This window comes from Papio anubis, chromosome 8 (assembly GCF_008728515.1).
Source record: "Papio anubis isolate 15944 chromosome 8, Panubis1.0, whole genome shotgun sequence".
Lineage (NCBI taxonomy): Eukaryota > Metazoa > Chordata > Mammalia > Primates > Cercopithecidae > Papio > Papio anubis.
This window is the reverse complement of record NC_044983.1, coordinates 115763776-115786257: the sequence shown is the minus strand read 5'-3', so window position 1 is coordinate 115786257 and position 22482 is coordinate 115763776. Positions and strand designations below refer to the sequence as shown.

The window sequence follows — 22482 nt, the reverse complement described above, 5'->3', positions numbered from 1 at the left end:
GAAGCCTTCAAGATTAAAAATAGAAGTAGAATCTTTTTTTATTGAAGATGGTGAGTTGGACATAAACATTTATATTCACTATCTCCTGAAATTCCACTAAATGAGAATAAAGAAATCTTAAAAATAGCATAAATCTACAAAAAACTAATATCTGGAAGAGACAACAACTAAAATTTGAAAGCAGAAAAGTATATGAACAACTGGTAACAAACTTCAATCTCTCCGCTGCTAAGGAAGCTGAGAAAAACAGCAGAGAAAGCCCCAAAGCAGCACAATTTATACATGCATCCTCAAGAGGTCTGGAATTGTGACCCCAGATGGCTCTGGAAGCAAAACAAAGCTGGAATAGGAACAGAGTTTGAAAGTCAACTTGAGAAACAGGCCTCCTGATCCCTTATTCTATTCAGGCAAATGACTGTCAGAAGATTAGAGGTTTATTCTCCGAATAGGGTAAAACGAAGTGTCTTCGGCTTGAGATACATAATGCAGAGTTAAGGGCTGATTATCAGGGAATAAAAGTGAATGCTTACCTCTTTAAAAAGTTATCTATGTCTCTATTTCCCTTAAGTTTATTTTGGGGGCTATCAGGATGGCAGGGTGAGAAAGTCTGTGGACCCACTCCCCAGCAATACAAGCACAACTGGTGAAATGATCCTAAGGGTATATACCAAATTAAGAAACATTTATTCAAGAAAATATACTAAGATTAGGGTTGGGAAGAAGCAGGTTGGACAGACTGGAGCATCTATCCATTGAGTTGGGAATGGATTGGGAAGAAGCAGGTTGTGGCTTAGTATTTAAGAGTCCACAGGACTTCAGTCGCAGCCTGCTTCTCTCCACCCATTCCCAAAGCAGATGAACAGAAACTCCAATCAAAGTGGCTGTGGCCAAAAAGATGGGTCTTCCTCTTCCCTCGCTTCCAATAAAGGGTTACAGCATCTCATGGGAATGAGCAGGCTGCCAGCAATTTCTCATCCCCTCATTCTGAGTTGAAAAGACTAAATTCCTGATGCGTATGATGAGAATTTGGGGACTTCTTTCTCCACCTAGCTCCTGCTCATAAGGTAGAGGTTCTACCCCAGGAAAGCAAAGCTGAGAAAATAGGGACCCAAATGTCCTCACCTCGGCGCATTCACAGGGCAGTTTCTACACTGGGAGAGGTATATAAAGAAGACCAGAAGCTACATGCTGGCCCAGCTACCAAAGTAGTGGCTCAGAGATTTTGCCCAGGGGAAGAGACCTCAAAACAGAAGGCCCTAAACTCTACCCAAAGAAACTGACTTCATCTGACTCAGATTGCAGTAAGTTGGAGCCTAAAGGGGGTCTCAAAAACTATGGAGACTTGGTAATAAGCAAATAAAAAGAGGCTGGTAGTTCACCTAATTAAGAGAAACAAGCAAAAGATCTCGTTCATTAGAGAGAACGGGGGAATGAGACAGCTAAGAAGCGTCATCTTGGTGTCAGAATTCAAATCGAAGAATGCCCACAAAAATGAATCAAATTTAAATGGATGTGGAACAATTTAAGCCCCAATGCATTGTCAAAAACAATAAAGCAATTAGTGAATATGGCAATTAGTGAAGTATAAAGCAGCTACATGTGACAGCAAATGAGGCAGACAAAGAAGGTATCAGGGAAAGGGAAAGTGAGTCAGGCAGAGACCACTGGATGCCCAGGGTGAATCTGGCCACGCTGAAGGCTGCACCCTCTGAAGAGTGACACCAAAGTCAAACAGACTTCATTAAAATTCATACTATAAGCAATACAAGCCCAACTCATACAACAAATAAATATACAAACAACAAGAAAACAAACCTAATAAGGGGGGAGAGAAATTATTAACCAACAACTACAATATATTACCTAAATTGTCATCTTTATCAAGAAATTATGAGACATGCAAAGAAACAGAAGGTGTAATACCTACAGAAGGGGAAAAGCAAGTGATATAAAATACTTGTGAGAGGTCCCAGAAGTTAAATATAACAAAGACTTCAAAGCAAACATTACAAATATGTTCAAAGAACTAAAGGAAACCACATGAAAGGCATGATGACAGTCTCATCTAATAGAGAATATAGATGAAAAGATATAAAATAAAAACCCAATGGAAACACTGGAGTGGAAAAGCACAATAAACTTAAAAGGACTGAAATCATTAGTCCTTTTAGACACTAATAATTCAGAGAAATCTGGGAAATTAACAAATATGTGGAAATTAAACAACACACCAACAAATAACCAGTGGGTCAAATAAGAAATCATAATGGAAATTTAAAAATACTCTAAGATAAACAAAAGATACAAAGTTTATCAAATACAGCTGAAGTAGTGTTAAAGATCTCAATCAATAACCTAACCTTCTACCTTAAGACACCGAAAAAAGAGGAAGCCCAGCAATTCCACTCCACTCCTAGATTTATACCAAAAATGATTTTAAGCCTGTACCTGTATATTCAGAGCAGCATTATTCGTAATAGCCTAAAAGTGTCAACATTCCAAATGTCCATCAACTGATGTGTGGATAAAATGTGGTATATCTAAGTGATGAAATATTATTCAGCAATAAAGAGGATGATGTACTGGCATATGCTACAGCATGTACAGCATGGATGAACTTTGAAAACATTATACTAAGTCCAAGAAGCCAGTCATTAAAAACTAGATATTATATGATTACACTTCTATGATATGTCCCAAACAGTCAAATCTATACAGACCAAAATAGATACATGGTTGCTTAGGGGTAGGGGGAGGAATGGGTGGTGGAAATGCGCAATGATTGCTAATGCGTATGGGGTTTCTTTCCAGGGAGATTAAAATGCCCTAAACTTGATTGTGGTGATAGTGGCACAATTCTGTGATTATATTTTAAAAGTCACTGAATTGTAAACTTTAAAAGGGTAAAATGTATGGTATGCATTATATCTCAGTAAAACTGTATTTTTAAAAATTATCTTACGAATGTAAAGTTCTGCTTACAAAAAGAAAGTTCTTGACAGTACTTCAGTTCTTTAGAGACAACCACACAGCATATAAAAGATCCTTTTATATAGTATACAGAATGTCATATATACACATATATACATCCCAAAATACTAAGAAAGTACTGTAATTTTATTACAATAGCTACAGTTTATTTCAGAGATAGGAAGATACTGTGGGTCATAGTCTATTCCCTAAAACAATGATGAAGTAACAAAAACAATTTTTACAATCAGATTGCTAGAGTGACATTAATTCTGTTCATAAACTGTAGTTTTACAACATGAATTTAAATAAAGGTTATTAGAAAAGAAAAACACTTGTTGTTACCAGTTTTATTTGAAATTAAGGTTTGCCAAAAGATACAGTGACCTTAATTCATTTACCATTTTAGCTACTTGCTGATTCGACTTATATTTATCTCTTCTATCTATGACATTCTTTCCACATTTATTTTAAATCTCATCACCTTTATTTGCATTTTAATCACTGAAGTTTGTAATTACAACAATCTTATTTTCCTCAAAAGAAAAATATTTACTGTAAAGAATTCTCCTAGCCATAATGACTCTGCAGTCATTTAAAAAAATGTTGCTCCAGATTTGGCAGGTGTTAATTGAAGACTTATTAAATAACTTTTATGTAAATACCACAGAGAGTAACAGATTTACAATTAGCATAGTTATTCTAGCCTCATCACTCTTCCTAAATAAGGGAAAATGATTACTAAAAAAAAGTCTGTCTATTTTCAACTGCTATGTTTATTTACATTATCATTTGATAAGGTGTTGGCTTGTATGCCCCTTCTCCACCAAAAGCATACATATATTTTGGATAATACTATACAGATAAAATGGGAGAAGCAGAAACTACCAAGTGTCTATTAGTTGCATCAAAGTTTACAGATAACACATAAACCACAATAAAGCCTTATGTCTTTATTAGTATTAGCAAAAAAAATTCTTATGTAATAAAAATCAAGTTATATTCTTTGTCAACAAGTTTCTTAGTGGTTCTTAAAACCCTGTAACACTCATTTTTAACGGTTAATATGAAAACAAAATTATAATAATCTAAAGGATAAACAATATTCCACATAATAGAAGGAAAAAAAAATATCCCAGGACTACGGGGGAAACAGGATATTCTGGGTAAGTGAATATTCTGACTTACTGATAGTTATTATATATGTTCATAAAGAAATGGCAAAATAATATAACCAATTATTTTAATAATCATTCCAAAAATGAAATAATAAAACAAAATCTAGTTTCCAATGTAGGCATCTTAGGAGGCTACACTCTTTTCAACAATGAGATCGCTGTTTAACTCAAGACTCAACTTTTGAAACAGCCCTTAGTGCCAGGTGGGGAGGCACAAAAAAAAAAATCAATCTAAGTACTTTATATTCATAAAGTATCTTCAAAAATGTATTTCCTAGCCTGATACCCCACCGTATTCATCAGACTAAGCTTTGAACAATTTAGCATAAAACTAGGCTGCCACTGACATTGTTCAAGAAAATGACTGTAGAGGCCGGGCGCGGTGGCTCAAGCCTGTAATCCCAGCACTTTGGGAGGCCGAGGCGGGTGGATCACGAGGTCAGGAGATCGAGACCATCCTGGCTAACATGGTGAAACCCCGTCTCTACTAAAAATACAAAAAACTAGCTGGGCGAGGTGGCGGGCGCCTGTAGTCCCAGCTACTCGGAGGCTGAGGCAGGAGAATGGCGTGAACCTGGGAGGCGGAGCTTGCAGTGAGCCGAGATCGCGCCACCGCACTCCAGCCTGGGCGACACAGCGAGACTCCGTCTCAAAAAAAAAAAAAAAAGAAAATGACTGTAGCTCAATTTTTAAAAAAATCTAAAATAGTTTAAAAAATGACAGTACTGGCCGGGCGTGGTGGCTCACACCTGTAATCCCAGCACTTTGGGAGGCTGAAGTGGGTGGATCATGAGGTCAGGAGATCAAGACTATCCTGGCTAACACGGTGAAACCCCATCTCTACTAAAAATACAAAAAATTAGCGGGGCGTGGTGGCACACGCCTGTAATCTTAGCTACTCAGGAGGCTGAGGCAGGAGAATCGCTTGAATCCAGGAGGTGGAGGTTGCAATGAGCTGAGATCCGGCTACTGCATTCCAGCCTGGGGAACAAAGCAAGACTCCGTCTCAAAAAAAGAAAAAGAAGAAAAAAAAACGATAGTACTGTTGAGTAGGTGTATAACTCACTACTGTGAAAATTATAAAAACACAGGATTTATAAATTCCACCATGACTATTTTAAACAATTAAGTAATATTAGGGTCATAAACTATATACATTTCCTCTTAATTACAATATTAAAAAATACACAATTTGAAAGCTACAATGAATAGAGAAGCCACTCAGAAGATATTTCCAGATCTTATTCATTATGAACAGCAATGATTTCTTTGTTGTTTCACAGACACAGAAGCATATAAGATTGGAGAGAATAACAAAAAGCTACTGCAGAATTTAGAAAGAGTGTACCTTCCATTACCAATTTGATTCAAACAAGTTTGAGATACAGTAAGCAAGTAGTAGTATCCTCATTTTCTAGATAAGGAATTAAAAGGCCTAAAGCAGTGATTCTTAAATTTTTTCTGCCTCAAAGCATCGAAAGGATTCTTCAGTAACAGCGATGTCACCTAGTGTTGGGGAAAGCACCACCTAGGGCAGAGGTTCTCAATCTTGGATACACATTTGAACCACCAAGGATGCTCTAACAAACCACTGATACCCTAGGTCCACCCCAGAGATTTGGGTTGAATTATTTTCAGGTGGAGCTCAGCTTGACCTTTTTAAATAACTGTCAAGGTGATTCTAATTTACAGCTGGTGTTAAGAATCATTGAACTAGAGAGAGAAACAAAAACTCTGCATTTAGACTGAAGGACCTAAATGATTCTTAGAAAAAAAGTGATTCTTTAAATAACTTTAAATAACTGTCAAAATGATTCTAATTTGTAGCTGGTGTTAAGAATCATTGAACTAGAGAGAGAAACAAAAACTCTGCATTTAGACTGAAGGACCTAAATGATTCTTAGAAAAAAAGTGATTCTTTAAATAACTTTAAATAACTGTCAAAATGATTCTAATTTGTAGCTGGTGTTAAGAATCATTACGCTAGAGAGACAAATAAAACTCTGCATTTAGGTTGAAGGACCTAAATGATTCTTACAAAAAGTGATCCTTACAAAAAATAAAAAGCTTTAATAGTGTACAATTACATAGGTATTTACATATGTACATATATTAAGGTCTAACTTTAACAAATTTCGGGAAATGTAAACAACTTTGCATCCACTATGAACCAGTTTTGAGAAACTTCTATCACACCTTTGCAGTCAATCTCCCTTCTATCCATGGCCTCAGACAACCATTGATCTGCTTTGTCTCCTGCCTTTTATAGAAATTTCATACATATAATCTTACAATAAATAATCTAACCTTGTCTGACTTTATTTATAAACTTAGCACTATGTTTTTCAGGTACACCCCAAACTTTTCATGCCTTCTCATTCCTCTGTATTCCACTATATGCAAAAAAAAAAGATCTCTTCACCAGATGATAGATATTTGCATAGTTTCCAAGTGTTGGCTATTACGAATAATGCTTTTATAAACACTTGCATATAAGCCTTTGTGTAAACATAATGTTCTCATTTCTCCTGGGTAAATATCTAGGAATGAAAGGGCTGGGTTGTACAGTCAAGTGCAAGTTTAACTAACAAACTGGTTTCCTTACTAGCTGTGCTATATTGTACATCCCCAGCAACAATGTGTGAGATGTGCAGTTTCTCCACATCCTCATCAACATTTGATAGTCACTTTTCGATTACAGCTGTTCTAGTGAGTGTGTTGTAGAATCACATTTTGGTTGTAATTTGCATCTCCCAAAAGACTAATGATGTCGGGCATCTTTTCATGGAGTTTACTAGTCATTCATGTATCTTCTTTGGTGAAATGTCTATTCAAGCATTTCACTCATTTATTAATTGGGTTGTTTTATGATATATAAAATTGTGAGAATTTTTCAAATATATCTGTCCATTGTCAGATATATGATTGGAAATATTTTCTCTACGTAGCTTGTTTTTAAATGTTCTATTAGTGTTTATCAAAAAGTAAGCATCTGAACCTTGGTGAATTCTACTCTATAGATTTGTTTTCTTTTTCTAATTTATAGATTTGTTATCTTACAAAAGTTTTATAATTTTAGCTCTTGAATTTAGTTATATGACCCATTTTGAGCTAATTTTCATTTAAAGTAAAATTAAAGGCTAAATACATATATATACACATAATTTTTACATATGGATATCCAATTCTTCCAGCAGTGTGTTGAGACTATCCTGTTGCCATTGGCATCTGACTCTATTCTGTTCCATGGATCTATGTATTCTTAGCCCAATACCACAATGTCTTGATAACTGTGGCTTTATAATAAGTCATGAAATCAGGTAGCTAAGTTCTCAAATGTTGTTTTTACTTTTCAAAATTGTTCTGGTCATTTTAGGTGCTTTGCAATTCCATATAAACTTAGGATCAGTTTGTCAATTTCTTTTATTTCTTTTTTTTTTTTTTTTTTTTTGAGATGGAGTCTCACTCTGTCACCTGTGCTGGAGTGCAGTGGCATGATCTCGGCTCACTGCAACCTCTGCCTCCTGGGTTCAAGCGATTCCCCTGCCTCAGCCTCCAGAGCAGCTGGGATTACAGGCGCCTGCCACCACGCCCAGCTAATTTTTGTATATATATATATTTTGTAGAGACGGGGTTACGCCATGTTGGCCAGGCTCGTCTTGAACTTCTGCAGTTTGTCAATTTCTACAGAAAGTCCTGCTGGAACTTCGATAGGCATTGGGTTGAATTTGGAGTTCTATCTTAATAATACTGAGTTTTCCAAACTCTAAATATGGTATATATCTCCATTTACTTATATCTTCTTTAATTACTCTCAGTAATGCTTTGGGGTTTTCAGTGTACACGTCTTATACTTCTTTTGGTAGGCATATTCTTCAATATTTTATTCATTAATTTCTGGTTAATTTTTTCCTTCTACTCACTTAAGTCTTCTTGCTTACTGAGGTTGATGGTTAAATTGATTGTTGATCTTTCTTTCATGCTAAGATAAGCATTTCAGATATTCTTAGTACTGCTTTAGCTGTGTTCCATACATTTTGTTTTGTTTTTACTTTCATTCACTTAAAACTATTTTCTAATTTCCTTTTTGATTTTTTCTTTGATCTATAGGTTATTTGGAAGTGTGTTAATTTCCAAATAGTTGAGAGATCTCTCAGGTTTCTTTCTGTTGTCAATTTCTAACTTAATTCCATTGAAATTGGAGGATATCGTGTATATTATTTCTATCCTTTTAAATTTGCTGAGATTCATTTAATGGGGAGCATGTATATGGGTCTGTCCTGAAGCATGTTTCCTATGTGCTTGAAAAGAATGAGTATCAAGTTACGTGTACAATAAAGGTTGGTAGTCAAGTTAGTTGAAAGGTTTACCACTGTATTCCTAGCACAGTAACGCCTTGCACACAGCAGGCACAAAAAAATATTTGTGGACTAAAAGAATACTTTGTCAGCTGGGCGCGGTGGCTTATGCCCGTAATCCCAGCACTTTGGGAGGCCGAGGCAGGCGGATCACGAGGTCAGGAGATCAAGACCATCCTGGCTAACACGGTGAAACCCCATCTCCACTAAAAATACAAAAAAAAAAAAAAAATAGCCTGGCATGGTGGCGGGCACCTGTAGTCCCAGTTACTCGGGAGGCTGCGGCAGGAGAATGGCGTGAACCCGGAAGGCGGAGATTGCAGTGAGCCGAGATCGCGCCACCACACTCCAGCCTGTGTGACAGAGCGAGACTCTATCTCAAAAAACAAAAACGAAAACAAAAAAAAAACTTTGTCTCTGTCACTAAAATTTCTTTCAGAATCCTTATCAGTCCTTTATTTCTCAAGATGAAATTTATAGGTCACTTGCACTGTGCTATTTTAGCCTTACCTGTTTCAGCCCACTGTTTTTTGAGTTTAGATTCAGGAGGTACATATGCAGGTTTTCCATAACGGTATATTGTGTGATGTCGAGATTTGCACTTCTATTAATCCCATCACCCAGTGAACACAGCATGCAACTTCTCTCCTTTGGAGTCCCCAGTGTCTACTGTTCCTGTATTTATATTTGTGTATATCCAGGGTTAGCCTCCATTTGTGAGAACATGTGATATTTGGTTTTCTGTTTCTGTGATAATTCCTTCAGGATAATGGCCTCCAGCTGTATCCTTGGTGTTGCAAAGGACATGGTTCCACAGTATTCCATGGTGTACATGTACTACATTTCTTATGGCTGCACAGTATTCCATGGTGTATATGTACCATCTTTTTATAGCTGCATAGTAGTCCATGGTGTTTATGTATCGTTTTTATGGCTGCATAGTATCTCATAGCATACATGTACCATCTTTTTTATGGCTGTGTAGTATTCCTGGTATATATGTACCACATTTTCTTTATCCAATCCTCTGTTGATGTCAGCCCACTATTTTGAAACATTTTCACCATGGTGATTTGAATGTGAAAAAGGCACATGCTTCATTATTTCAAAACATTTTATCAGTCATTAGTCTAGTCCCTCTAAAAATATTTTTGTTAGAAGAATTGTTAGTCAACAAAACAATCAGATATGATTTTCTCCAAGAGTACCTTTAACACATTTCTTTTCAAAAGAATTCCAATTTTAAAAAATGAGGCAATATTCAAGTTTAGACTTCTAAAATTATCAAACATCTAGAATTATAAAATTGTGAGATACTATTATTCTGCTACATGAGAATAAATTATTTCCACAAACATCAAGACATAAAATTGAAAAGACTAAGTTTTTTTTTTTTAATTAAATTTTAAGTTCTGGGATACATGTACAGAATGTGCAGGTTTGTTACATAGATATACACGTGCCATGGTGGTTTGCTGCACCCATCAACCCGTCATCTAAATTAGGTATTTCTCCTAATGCTATCCCTCTCCTAGCCCCCCATCCCCTGACAGGCCCCAGTGTGTGATGTTCCCCTCCCTGTGTCCATGTGTTCTCATTGTTCAACTCCCACTTAAGAGTGAGAACATGCAGTGTTTGATCTTCTGTTCTTGTGTTAGTTTGCTGAGAATGATGGTTTCCAGCTTTATCCATGTCCCTGCAAAGGACATGAACTCATTCTTTTTTATGGCTGTGTAGTATTCCATGATGTATATGTGCCACATTTTCTTTATCAAGTCTATCATTGAAGGGCATTTGGGTTGGTTCCAAGTCTTTGCTATTGCGAATAGTGCCACAATAAACATATATGTGCATGTGTCTTTATAGTAGAATGATTTATAATCCTTTGGGTATATGCCCAGTAATGGGGTTGCTGGGTCAAATGGTATTTCTGGTTCTAGATCCTTAAGGAATTGCCACACTGTCTTCCACAATGGTTGAACTAATTTACACTCCCAGCAGTGTATAAGTGTTCCTATTTCTCCACATCCTCTCCAGCATCTGTTGTTTCCTGACTTTTCAATGATCATCATTCTAACTGGCGCAGGATGGTATCTCATTGTGGTTTTGATTTGCATTTCTCTAATGACCAGTGATGATGAGCTTTTTTTCATATGTTTATTGACTGCATAAATGTCTTTTTTTGAGAGGTGTCTGTTCATATCCTTTGCCCACTTTTTGATCGGGTTGTTTGCTTTTTTCTTGCAAATTTGTTTAAGTTCCTTGTAGATTCTGGATTTTAGCTCTTTGTCACATGGATAGATTGCAAAATTTTTCTCCCATTCTGCAGGTTCCCTGTTCACTCTGATGATAGTTTCTTTGCTGTGCAGAAGCTCTTTAGTTTAATTAGATCCCATTTGTCAATTTTGGCTTTTGTTGTCATTGCTTTTGGTGTCTTATCATGAAGTCTTTGCACATGCCTATGTCCTGAATGGAATTGCCTAGGTTTTCTTCTAGGGTTTTTATGGTTTTAGGTCTTATGTGTAAGTCTTTAATCCATCTTGAGTTAATTTTTGTATAAGGTGTAAGGAAGGGGTCCAGTTTCAGCTTTCTGCATATGGCTAGCCAGTTTTCCCAGCACCATTTAGTAAATAGGGAATCCTTTCCCCATTGTTTGTTTTTGTCAGGTTTGTCAAAGATTAGATGGTTGTAGATGTGTGGCATTATTTCTGAGGCCTCTGTTCTGTTCCATTGGTCTATATATCTGTTTTGGTACCAGCACCATGCTGTTTTGGTTACTGTAGTCTTGTAGTACAGTTTGAAGTCAGGTAGTGTGATACCTCCAGCTTTGTTCTTTTTGCTTAGGATTGTCTTGGCTATACGAGCTCTTTTTTGGTTCCATATGAAATTTAAAGTAGTTTTTTCTAATTCTGTGAAGAAAGTCAGTGGTAGCTTGATGGGGATAGCATTGAATCTATAAATTACTTTGGGCAGTAAGGCCATTTTCACGGTACTGATCCCACCTATCTATGAGCATGAAATGTTTTTCTATTTGTTTGTGTTCTCTCTTATTTCCTTGAGCAGTGCTTTGTAGTTCTCCTTGAAGAGGTCCTTCACATCCTTTGTAAGCTGGATTCCTAGGTATTTTATTCTCTTTGTAGCAATTGTGAGTTCACTCATGATTTGGTTCTCTGTTTGTCTATTATTGGTGTATAGGAATGCTTGTGATTTTTGCACACTGATTTTGTATCCTGAGACTTTGCTGACGTTGTTTATCAGCTTAAGGAGATTTTGGGCTTAGACGATGGAGTTTTCTAAATAAACAATCATGTCATCTGCAAACAGACAATTTGACTTCCTCTCTTCCTATGTGAATACCGTTTAATTTCTTTCTATTGCCTGATTACCTTGGCCAGAACTTCCAATACTATGTTGAATAGGAGTGGTAAGAGAGGGCATCCTTGTCTTGTGCCAGTTTTCAAAGGGAATCCTTCCAGGTTTTGCCAATTCAGTATGATACTGGCTATGGGTTTGTCATAAATAGCTCTTATTATTTTGAGATACGTTCCATCAATACCTAGCTTATTGAGAGTTTTAGCATGAAGGGGTGTTTATTGAAGGCCAAAAAGACCAAGTTTAAAAAATTATTTTCAATGAAAGTATACATTATGTGACAAAACAAATCATGCATGGCCTTTAGATACATTCAAAATTAGGTAGAAATTCTAATTTCACCCTGTGACATTAGATAAGGTTCTTGGTTTCCTTGATTGCCTTATTTTTCTCAATTGTAATATAAAGGATTTTTTAAAAACCTACTTCTCAATATTGTTTTGAGAATTAAAGGTAATGAATCCACAGCGTATGGCACATAGTAGGCCTTCAATATTGGGAGATAAAATTTTTTATTACTTATCTATGATTTGTTTAGGTTGCACATGATCATTCAATTTTTTGACAACTTCATAAAATATCTCTGCAAACATGGTGAGCCAGCCATTTTTCACTGTTCATCTGTCTTCTCAATAAGTTTTACATACAGACATTTTTCTTTTGAAATGTAATATGGTTGACTTAATTGCATTTGTTTGTACAGTGCTTTTGCATTTTTCCTGTATCATAGTAATTTCTGGGTATTTTATTGAATACCAATTTTAAAAGGCATTCATTTGCTATTATAATTAAACCATACTTCAAATTGGGCATTGTTTGTCTGTTTTAGTTCACTCTATGAAACTGCTGATAAAAAACAATTTTTGATATACAAAAACAACATATGGTTCAAATTAATACATATATATTTTTTATTTCATCAAAGGATGAAACTGATAAAAATTGGAGCACAAATTTTGGTTCATACTACATGGATGGAGTCCATTCAAAGTCTTTCTTTAATTGTCTGGAGAGCAGTTATTACTACCTAGAAATATATACTTCACTCATTATTTAACAAACACTTTTGAGTAACTGTTAAGTGTCAGGCAGAAACACATTTAGTACATTAGACAGCATGAGTATTAAGGTAAGAAGATAAAGCTAGGAAGATGAATAAGAGGTCAGGAGAAGAGTCTATTTGCAACGTTAGATGGGCTCGCAAAAAAGGTCCTAAAAGAGAAAAATGATTTTGGAGTAAAGACCTGAAAAAATTAGGAACTAGTCATATGGCTATCTGGGGGAAAAACTAAACCTGTTACCTCCACCATAAAATAAGCTCCATTAGGGCAAGGATTTTGTTCTATTTACTGCTGGTCCAGCATGTAAAACAGTGCTTAATATATTGTAAGTGCTCGATAAAAATACCTGTTGAAAAAGCGGATACTTAATGCATATACAAATATGTTTAAATGCTCAATACACACAAAGTTGTTTTTATCATTAATAATAGTATAACTATTGCATACCTTGCTTTTTTCATTCAGTATGTCTTGGGGATTTTTCCTAGTCAGTGACTACTAAATACAATGTTATAATAACTTCTGAATATCTATTTTCTGTAGTACAGTGTAAATTCCATTAGAGGAAGACTCAAGTCTGTCTCATGGATCAGTAATCCCAAGATAACAGTACCATGCCTGATACACAATATCTGCTGTATATTCAAATAAATGAATAAAAAGTATAACTCACTAGATGCATGAATGAATAATAAAGTCACAAAGGAATAAAATCAAGGAATACTTTCAGGAAACAGTACAAAGTTAGAATGAAGATTCTGGAACATATGTGGCAACAACAGACAACAGTTGGGCATAATTCAGAAGACTGTGGAGAAACAGAGTCATGGTGTAGGAGAATGATCTGAGAGTCGCTATATGATTTGGGATAGTGAGAAAGGGTATTGTTAGTGATGCTAGGAAGGGATAGGAAGTTTGCCAGGTGTGAGTTATTGAAGCTTTTACATTAGCTAAAACTCAGCTTCCCTATTTTTACAAAAAAAAATTCCGTTAATGGGTAAGAATTTCTCCTACAGAGAGGATTATGGGTAGAAGAGAACTGAATAATCAACTGTCCAGTTTGATTTTATTTCTACTTCTAAGATTTTTTAAAAAATACTGTAAAGTGTCAGCTTAATCAGCCCTTAATGATAAAGTCTAATCAGTAATCAACAATCTGGCTTCAAAGATTATGTGATCTGTGTTTTATTATTATTCACAAGTTACCAATATTAATGCTCAAATTTCAAGAAGAGATAATTTTAAAAAAATCAAATCAAGCCACAAGGTATTTTCTTAAAATTACAATGGAAATCATGCCAAAAAAACCCCACACCTAAGTTAAGAGTAAATTACCTTAAAATCAGAAGTTCCAACATAATGGTTGTTTGAAGTTGGAGAAAGTTACAAGAGGAAAAATAAATAATGAATGGGCTGCCAGAATATACTCAAGTTTATTGAGATGTTAATATTATGATTAACTGACTGCATATGTCTACGTATGTTTAATCAATTTTGGACATATGTAAAGCTGAGAAATGGATCAGTATTATTCCATGATTATATGTAGAATAAGTGAAATTGACTATATTGCCACTCAGAAAATCTATTTCTGATTGTTTTAGCAAGTGCCAAAATTACCAAATACATATTTGTTCCCTGTGAGATGAGAATGGTTAAAAGCTGCACTTATTCATGTATTAGTATGGTGCCGTAAGTTACAGTAATAATGTCTCCTCCTACAGGAAACTTTTCTTGAACTCTTAAGGCTATGTTAGGTCATACACTCTGGAAGTACCTTTCATTTTGCCTTCACAATGTTGGCTAAACAGACTTATAATTATTTTCCCAGGTACATTCCTCACTTGAGTATAAATTTCACAAAGAAAAAGACCATGAATCTACTTCCTCAAGTGTAAAAACCCAGTTTGATGCTCCTTTATTTCCCACACTTTGCACCATGCTCTTTATCAATGGTATTTTAATGCTGATGTTAACGATAACTTGCTAGGGTCTTCCAAAGATCATTTACCATATCATTTCCTAACTTTCCCTCCACTTTCACCTTACATGCAGGTACAATTTGCCCTCTACATCTATGGGTTTCACACTGTGGATTCAACCAACCACGAATTGAAAATATTCCAGAAAAAAATTAAAAAATAACAAATTACTAACAGAGAATATAAATTTTAAAAACCATATAGTATAACAAGTATTTACATAGCATTTACATTGTATCAGGCATTATAAGTAATCTAGAGATGATTTAAAGTATACAGGAGAATGTGCACAGGTTATATGCAACTATTACTCCATTTTATATGAGGGGTTTGAGCATCTAGGAATTTTGTTATCCACAGGGGTCCTGGAACCAATTCCCAGTGGATACTGAGGGATGACTGTATTTCTGAAGACTCTATCCTTGGCTCTCTTCTCTAGCCATGTTCTTTATGTGTTGTTGTTTTCAACCATTCCTAACTAACATTCTACATTCCTAACTAGTAGGCACCTATGGTAGACTTTTTACATTGGTGGCTTCCTATTATTCACATCTTTAGATAGGTACTTCCTCCTTGAATTTGGACTATTCTTGTAACTAGCTCTAAATAACAGAATGTAACAGAAGTAAGACTGGGCTAGTCCTGGGATTAAGCCTTAAAAAGTCTTGGTAGTTTCAAGTTCTATATGTTTGTCCCGAGCCACCATGGAAAAACTCCAGCTAACTTGCAGGAGAGATCATGTGACAAGACCATGTGGCAAGGAAAAGGCTCTGAGACTAAATGGAGAGAGAAAACCAGCCAGCTCCACTGAACCCAGCCTCCAAATGATTTGCAAGTTCAAAACACCCACATCAATGACCTCTGGTGAAATCAGTAGATGCTGAGGGCAGCTCAGACTGCAAAACTATAAGCAAATAAAGTGTTTGCTCTTTCAAGCCACTAAGTTTTGGGGTGGCTTATTACACAATAGATAAAACTGCTGGAAAACTCAAAATCCAAATATCCAGCCCTGACTATTATCTAGAGATCTGTACCTAAAATTCAAACTCTACATTTAAATTTCCACAGATATCTTACCTACATTTGCAATTCAACATCTGCTAAAATAGAATTCAGTATCTCTCCTGTTTCTTACATGGAAAAATAGAAAATCTATACTGTATAAGCTACTGATTTTAAAATTGTATTCCTCAAAATTCAAGGGCCCTGTAGAGTATTCCTACAGATTTCTTCATAATAGTTCTGGTACACATGTCTCAATTACAGTTCTTAGTCCCATCACATTATGGGTCACAAAAACTATAAGCTAAAAAAAAGTAAAAAAATTTTGTTCAATTTAAAAAACACACATCAAAGCCAAAGTATGATGGAACACATTTCACCAATGTGACTTTGGGAAAGTAATTTTAACATTCTAAGCCACAATCACCTCATGAAATACTAGGGTTTAGACTTAATCTCTGATTTTATAACAGAAATTTTCATTTGGATAAAGACATCTTGAACATACTAGAGGAACCGAGTGGGAACACAGAGTAGTGGTAAAGAGCACAAGAGCACAGGTTCAAACCCTTGGAGAAATGACAGCCATAGGTTCTGCCAACTAATAGCTTTGTCACTTCTCTAAGCTTTAATTCCTTCATCTGTAAAATGAGGATAAAAATAAGTATACGGGGTTATTACAAAAATTAAATGAATCAGTATATCTAAAATAGAATATTTGGAATATTGTGTAAGATACAGTTAAACTGTTAAATAAAAATCCTTAGGTCAGGCACGGTGGCCCACGCCTGTAATCCTAGCACTTTGGGAGGCGGAGGCGGGCGGATCACTTGAGGTCAGGAGTTTGAGACTTGCCTGGCCAACATGGTGAAACCCCATCTCGACTAAAAATACAAAAATTAGCCAGGCGTGGTGGTGGGTGCCTGTAATCCCATCTACTTGGGAGGCTGAAGCAGGAGAATCATTTGAACCCAGGAGGTTGAGGTTGCAATGAACCAAGATCGTGCCACCACACTCTAGCCTGGGTGGCAAATTGAGACTCTATCTCTAAATAAATAAACAAATAACTTCTACTAATTTCTTCAAAAAATTATCACAGGTTTTTTTTTTTAATGTACCATATAATAAATGAACCGCTCTTTTCACATATTTGATTCCTGAAACATCTCTAAAAAAACCCATGTTCAATATAATTAGCTATCTAATGAACCAAGAGTTCTGCCTTTAGATCACTAGCATTTTAAATGAATATGGTTAGAGATATTTTATGTTACAGTAGGTTGCAATTAAAAATCTGAAAATGATGTAGACTCCTGGTAATCAATAGCTATAATATGAAATACTATTTTCTCATATAGAAATGTTATCTTCACTTCAAATTTGATACATACATTAACTAGGCTGCATCATTAAAACAACTGAAACATGTAATACTCACCACTGATTGTTTTAGGCTTTTTAGCTATATATTCCTTCCATTTTCTTGAACTGAGTTGGTTGGGAGGTGGAATAAGTATGTTACTAATGGTACATGGCAATACAAAAAGAGCACCAACCTGGATAAAACAGATCATATTTTCATTGATTGCACACTGAGATTCACTCTTGAATAGTGCCAAGTGACAATTTTCCACTCATATTTCACCAATTTAACATGCATTTAGTAATGCCCTCTCCCAATAACTCTACTATAAAAACTAAAAAGTAAGAACAATGGCCCACCCTCTGTCAAAACAAAACAAAACAAAAGCTAAAATGCAGACAAACAAAAACAGTAAAGGCATTCAATGCTACAGGCTTCCCTTTTCCACTGAGGTATACATCTCTGAAAAATTCACAATATTTGTTTCAAGTTCAGGTTGTGGATATAATTTATTTGTCTATATACAAAACAGTGTAAGGCTGAGCTCTAGCACTAAAATATTTTGTTATATTTAACCATCATCTTATAACTTTTTGACTAGATGGATTATTGTTCTAGTTTCAAAATTAAAATACATTTGCAGGCAATTTAGAAACTTTGTTCCTGGAAATCAGAGATTTAATGCTAATAGGTACAAACTGAGGAGAAGACAATGAATTATATGGTAGAAAACATACAGCAACTTCTGACTGATTTATGAGCAAACTCAGCTTATTCATCTTTGTATTGCCAGGGCTGGGGATACAGATGCTTATTAAATATTGGTTCAACAAAATCACCATAATATATTTAGGTAAACTCTCAGTTTATTAAGGGCTGAATAAAACAAACCACAATTCTGAAAGTTATATTTTTCCAGTTAATTCAGAAATGCAGCTACATCAATTAGCACATGTCAGTAAAAGGTATTTCATTTTAAAACTCTGGGAAAATTTAGGCAAAGCATTTGCCAAAGATCTTAGAGCTAGTGCAAAATCACTTTTAATTGTCCTATATTGATGGACTGGTTACATGAAATATGTGATCACTAATATTTTAATATTTTGTTGCTATTTATTATTTTTACTTATGCATTCTTAATTCACAGATATAAAAATAAATATTAAAGTTGGTGCAAACGTAATTGTGGTTTTTGCATTGTTGAAATTTGCCGTTTGATATTGGAATATGTTCTTAAATAAATGTGGTTATGTTATACATCATTTTAACGAGCATTTCTCACTTTATATTTTCTTGTTAATAACTTATTACTTGCTGTTTATGTTTATTTTAGACTATGGAAATGATGTTAGACAAAAAACAAATGTGAGTAATTTTCTTATTGGAGTTCAAAATGGGCCAAAAGGCAGTGGAGACAACTTGCAACATCAACGCATCTGGCCCAGGAACTGCTAATGAACATGCAGTACAGTGGAGGTTCAAAAAGTTGTGCAAAGGAGACGAGAGCCTTGAAGATGAGTGGTATAGTGGCTGGCCATAGGAAGCAGACAACAACCAATTGAGAGCAATGATTGAAGCTGATCCTCTTACAACTACACAAGAAGTTGCAGAAGAACTCACCGCTGACCATTCGGTATTTGAAGCAAATTAGAAAGCTCAGTAAGACCAGGCATGGTGGCTCATACCTGTAATCTCAGCACTTTGGGAGGCCGAGGTGGGTGGATCACCTGAGGTCAGGAGTTCGAGACCACCCTGGCCAATATGGTGTAACCCTGTCTCTACAAAAGATACAAAAATTAGCCAGGCATGGTGGCACATGCCTGTAGTCCCAGAAACTTGGGAGACTGAGGCAGGAGAATTGCTTGAACCCGAGAGGCAGAGATTGCAGTGAGCCCAGACTGAGCCATGACACTCCAGCCTAGGCAACAAAGTGAGACTCTATCTCAAAAACAAAACAAAACAAACAAATAAATAAATAAACCCCCAAAAGCTCAATAAGTAGGTGCCTCATGAGCTGAGCAAAAACTTTAAAAATCGTTGTTTTGAAGCATCGTCTTCCCTTATTCTATGCAACAACGAACCATTTCTCGATCAGATTGTGTGACGAAAAGTGGGTGATGACCAGCCTCATGAATGGACCAAGAAGAAGCTCCAAAGCACTTCCCAAAGCCAAACTTGCACTAAAAAAAAGATCATAGTCACTGTTTCCTGGTCTGCTGCCATTCTGATCCACGACAGCTTTCTGAATCCTGGTGAAATCATTACATCTGAGAATTATGCCCAGCAAATCAATGAGATGCACCAAAAACTGCAACACCTATAGCCGGCATTGGTCAACAGAAACGGCCCAAGTCTTCTCCATGACAACACCCAACCACATGTCACATAACCAATGCTTCAAAAGTTGAATGAACTGGGCTACAAGTTTTGCCTCATCCATCATATTCACCTGACCTCTCACCAACTGACTGCCACTTCCTCAAGCATCTCAACAACTTTTTGCAGGGAAAATGCTTCCACAGGCAAGGCAGGATGCAGAAAATGCTTTCTAAGAGTTTGTAGAATTCCAAAGCATGGATTTTTATACTACAGGAATAAAAAAACTTAATTTTCATTGGCAAAAATGTGTTGATCATAATGGTTTCTATTTTTATTCATAAAGATGTGTTTGAGCCTAGTTATAATGATTTAAAACTCATGGTCTGAAACCACAATTACTTTTACACCAACCTAATATGTTAGGAACAAAATAAGAAAGGTTAAAAGAAATATGCTTATTTTTCTTTATTATTATAGGCATAATCTTTTTAAAGTCAAATATATTTTATGTAGTTAAGAATTAGAAATTAAAAATAAAAATATTTAGCAATAGAAAATAATCATTAAATCTAAAAAATATATCTAATTTTCTCGACATTAAATCCTAGTTCTTCTTTCTTGCATACATAAGACTCCATAGCCCAAAAAATGTGACCAGACTGTATAGTTAAAAAGGTAGACAAGGCTGTAATGTGAGTATGCCAGATTGGGTCCCAGTTACAGCTTTCTCAACATTTTAGAGATGCTAATTGCAGTTAAATGCATTACTTACAGCCTAATATAAATGCGGTGGGACCATTAGCTGAAATGGCCACACTTCTGAGATAGCCTGATACTGACTAGACATTTGCTTCAAATATGAAAATAAGTATTTCTAAATCACATAAACTATACTTCCCTACAAAATAAATTTATCAGTTGTTTATAATGCATTCTTAATAAACTTAGGTGCTGATAACTTGCACCCATACACTAATCATTAGATAACTCTGAGATTTGAGGATGATCTGATCTGTTCAGGCTATCATTCTATCTCTAGAATATAAACGCCAAATAACAAGTCAAATCTGACTTTCAAAATCTTGATTTTTTTTTTTTTTTTTTGAGACAGTCTCACCCTGTTGCCCATGCTGGAGTGCAGTGGTGTGATCTCGGCTCACTGGAACCTCTGCCTCCCTGGTTCAAGCGACTCTCTCGCCTCAGCCTCCCAAGTAGGTGCATGCCACCATGCCTGGCTAATATTTTCTATTGTTTTAGTAGAGACGGGGTTTCACCATGTTGCTCAGGCTGGTCTCGGACTCCTGACCTCAGGTGATCCACCCGCCTCAGTCTCCAAAGTGCTGGGATTACAGGCATGAGCCACTGCACCTGGCCTGAGTTTCAAAATCTTGATTAAGTCTTTTCAGTAGGTCCTTTCCAACAAGAGTCGTTGTGGAAATCACGTTTCTAGCTTTGCAAATTCCTCTCTTCGAAGAAATATTTCCCAGCCAAAAGATTAGTGAACGTCGTAACTTCCTAACAATCCTATCTTGTCTTTTCCTAATCTAGCTTAATTATTAGTAAAATAAGCTTTACTCCAAGAAGCTTTTACTTACATTCTGGGGCTAACCATAGCTACATAGAGAGATAATTTGTTTAAGCTAAGATGCTGACTGAGGGTAATACAAAGCAATAGAACTTAAGCACCCTGAAAGTTTCCTGAGAAAGGGCCTGTCCACCTTATTCTATCCAATATTACAAATAGGCATCTGGCAGATACTAGCAGTAAAAACATTAAAAAAAAGAAAAAAATTAATTGTTTAATAAATGAAACCCAAGTTATTTATTTATTTATTTTTTGAGATGGAGTCTCGCTCTGTTGCCCAGGTTCGAGTGCAGTGGTGCAATCTTGGTTCATTGCAACCTCCACCTCTTGGATGCAAATGATTCTCCTGCCTCAGCCTCCCGTATAGCTCGGACTACAGGGAAGCACCACCATGCCCGGCTAGTTTTTTGTATTTTTAGTAAAGATGGGGTTTCACCATATTGGCCAGGCTGGTCTCGAACTCCTGACCTCAGGTGATCCACCCACCTTGGCCTCCCAAAGTGCTGGGCTTACAGGCATGAGCCACCACACCCAGCTGAAACCCAAGTTATAAAACACTTCATTTCAAAGAACTGGTATGTAATTATATACTTTTTCAAAAACGTGAAAAATGACTGGGTGCAGTGGCTCAAGCCTGTAATCCCAGCACTTTGGGAGGCCGAGATGTGTGGGTCACTTGAGGTCAGGAGTTCAAGACCAGCCTGGCCAACACGATGAAACCCTGTCTCTACTAAATATACAAAAAAAACTTAGCCAAGCATGGTGGTGTATGCCTATAGTTCCAGCTGTTTGAGTGGCTGAGCCAGGAGAATTGCTTGAACCCAGGAGGCAGAGGTTGCAGCGAGCCAAGATCACACCACTGCACTCCAGCCTGGGCAACAGAGTGAGACTCCATCTAAAAAAAAAAAGTAAAAAACAAATCGTAACTCAATGTATAAGAAAAATAAATTACTTCATATTTAGATTTGTCTTCTAAGTTACATAATATATGGCTTCAAAAATAATCCCTTTTGCTGCATTAAACTGGGAACATAGTTATAAAGTCTCTATTCCTTACTAATAAAGTATGTTCTAATATTTTACAGTCGTGGTTCAAGAAGAAAAAATGATAACCTAATACAACAAATTTAAAACAAAACAACTGAAAATACATCATTAAACATTAATAGTTCAGGGTGCTTCTAGAATTAGTGTTGCCTATCTTCAATAACTAGATGGACTAATGATTATGTTATACCTGTGCTAAACTATAGGTACAGATCTGATTTCGACTTGAAATAGTCTCTATACAT

The 22482-nt window shown here is 36.0% G+C and overlaps 1 protein-coding gene across 2 annotated transcripts in view; it reads right to left on the bottom strand.

Annotated features, from left to right (window-relative positions):
• MTBP (MDM2 binding protein) overlaps positions 1–22482 on the bottom strand; it is a 99909-nt gene that overhangs the window by 56902 nt on the left and 20525 nt on the right. For both annotated transcript variants that reach the window (XR_004175853.1, XM_021942882.2), the window contains exon 11: positions 17362–17479. Coding sequence is in view for 1 of the 2 variants with exons in the window: in XM_021942882.2 (XP_021798574.2) it covers positions 17362–17479 (118 nt within the window). In the remaining variant the exon portion in view is untranslated. The remainder of the gene's footprint in view (positions 1–17361; positions 17480–22482) is intronic.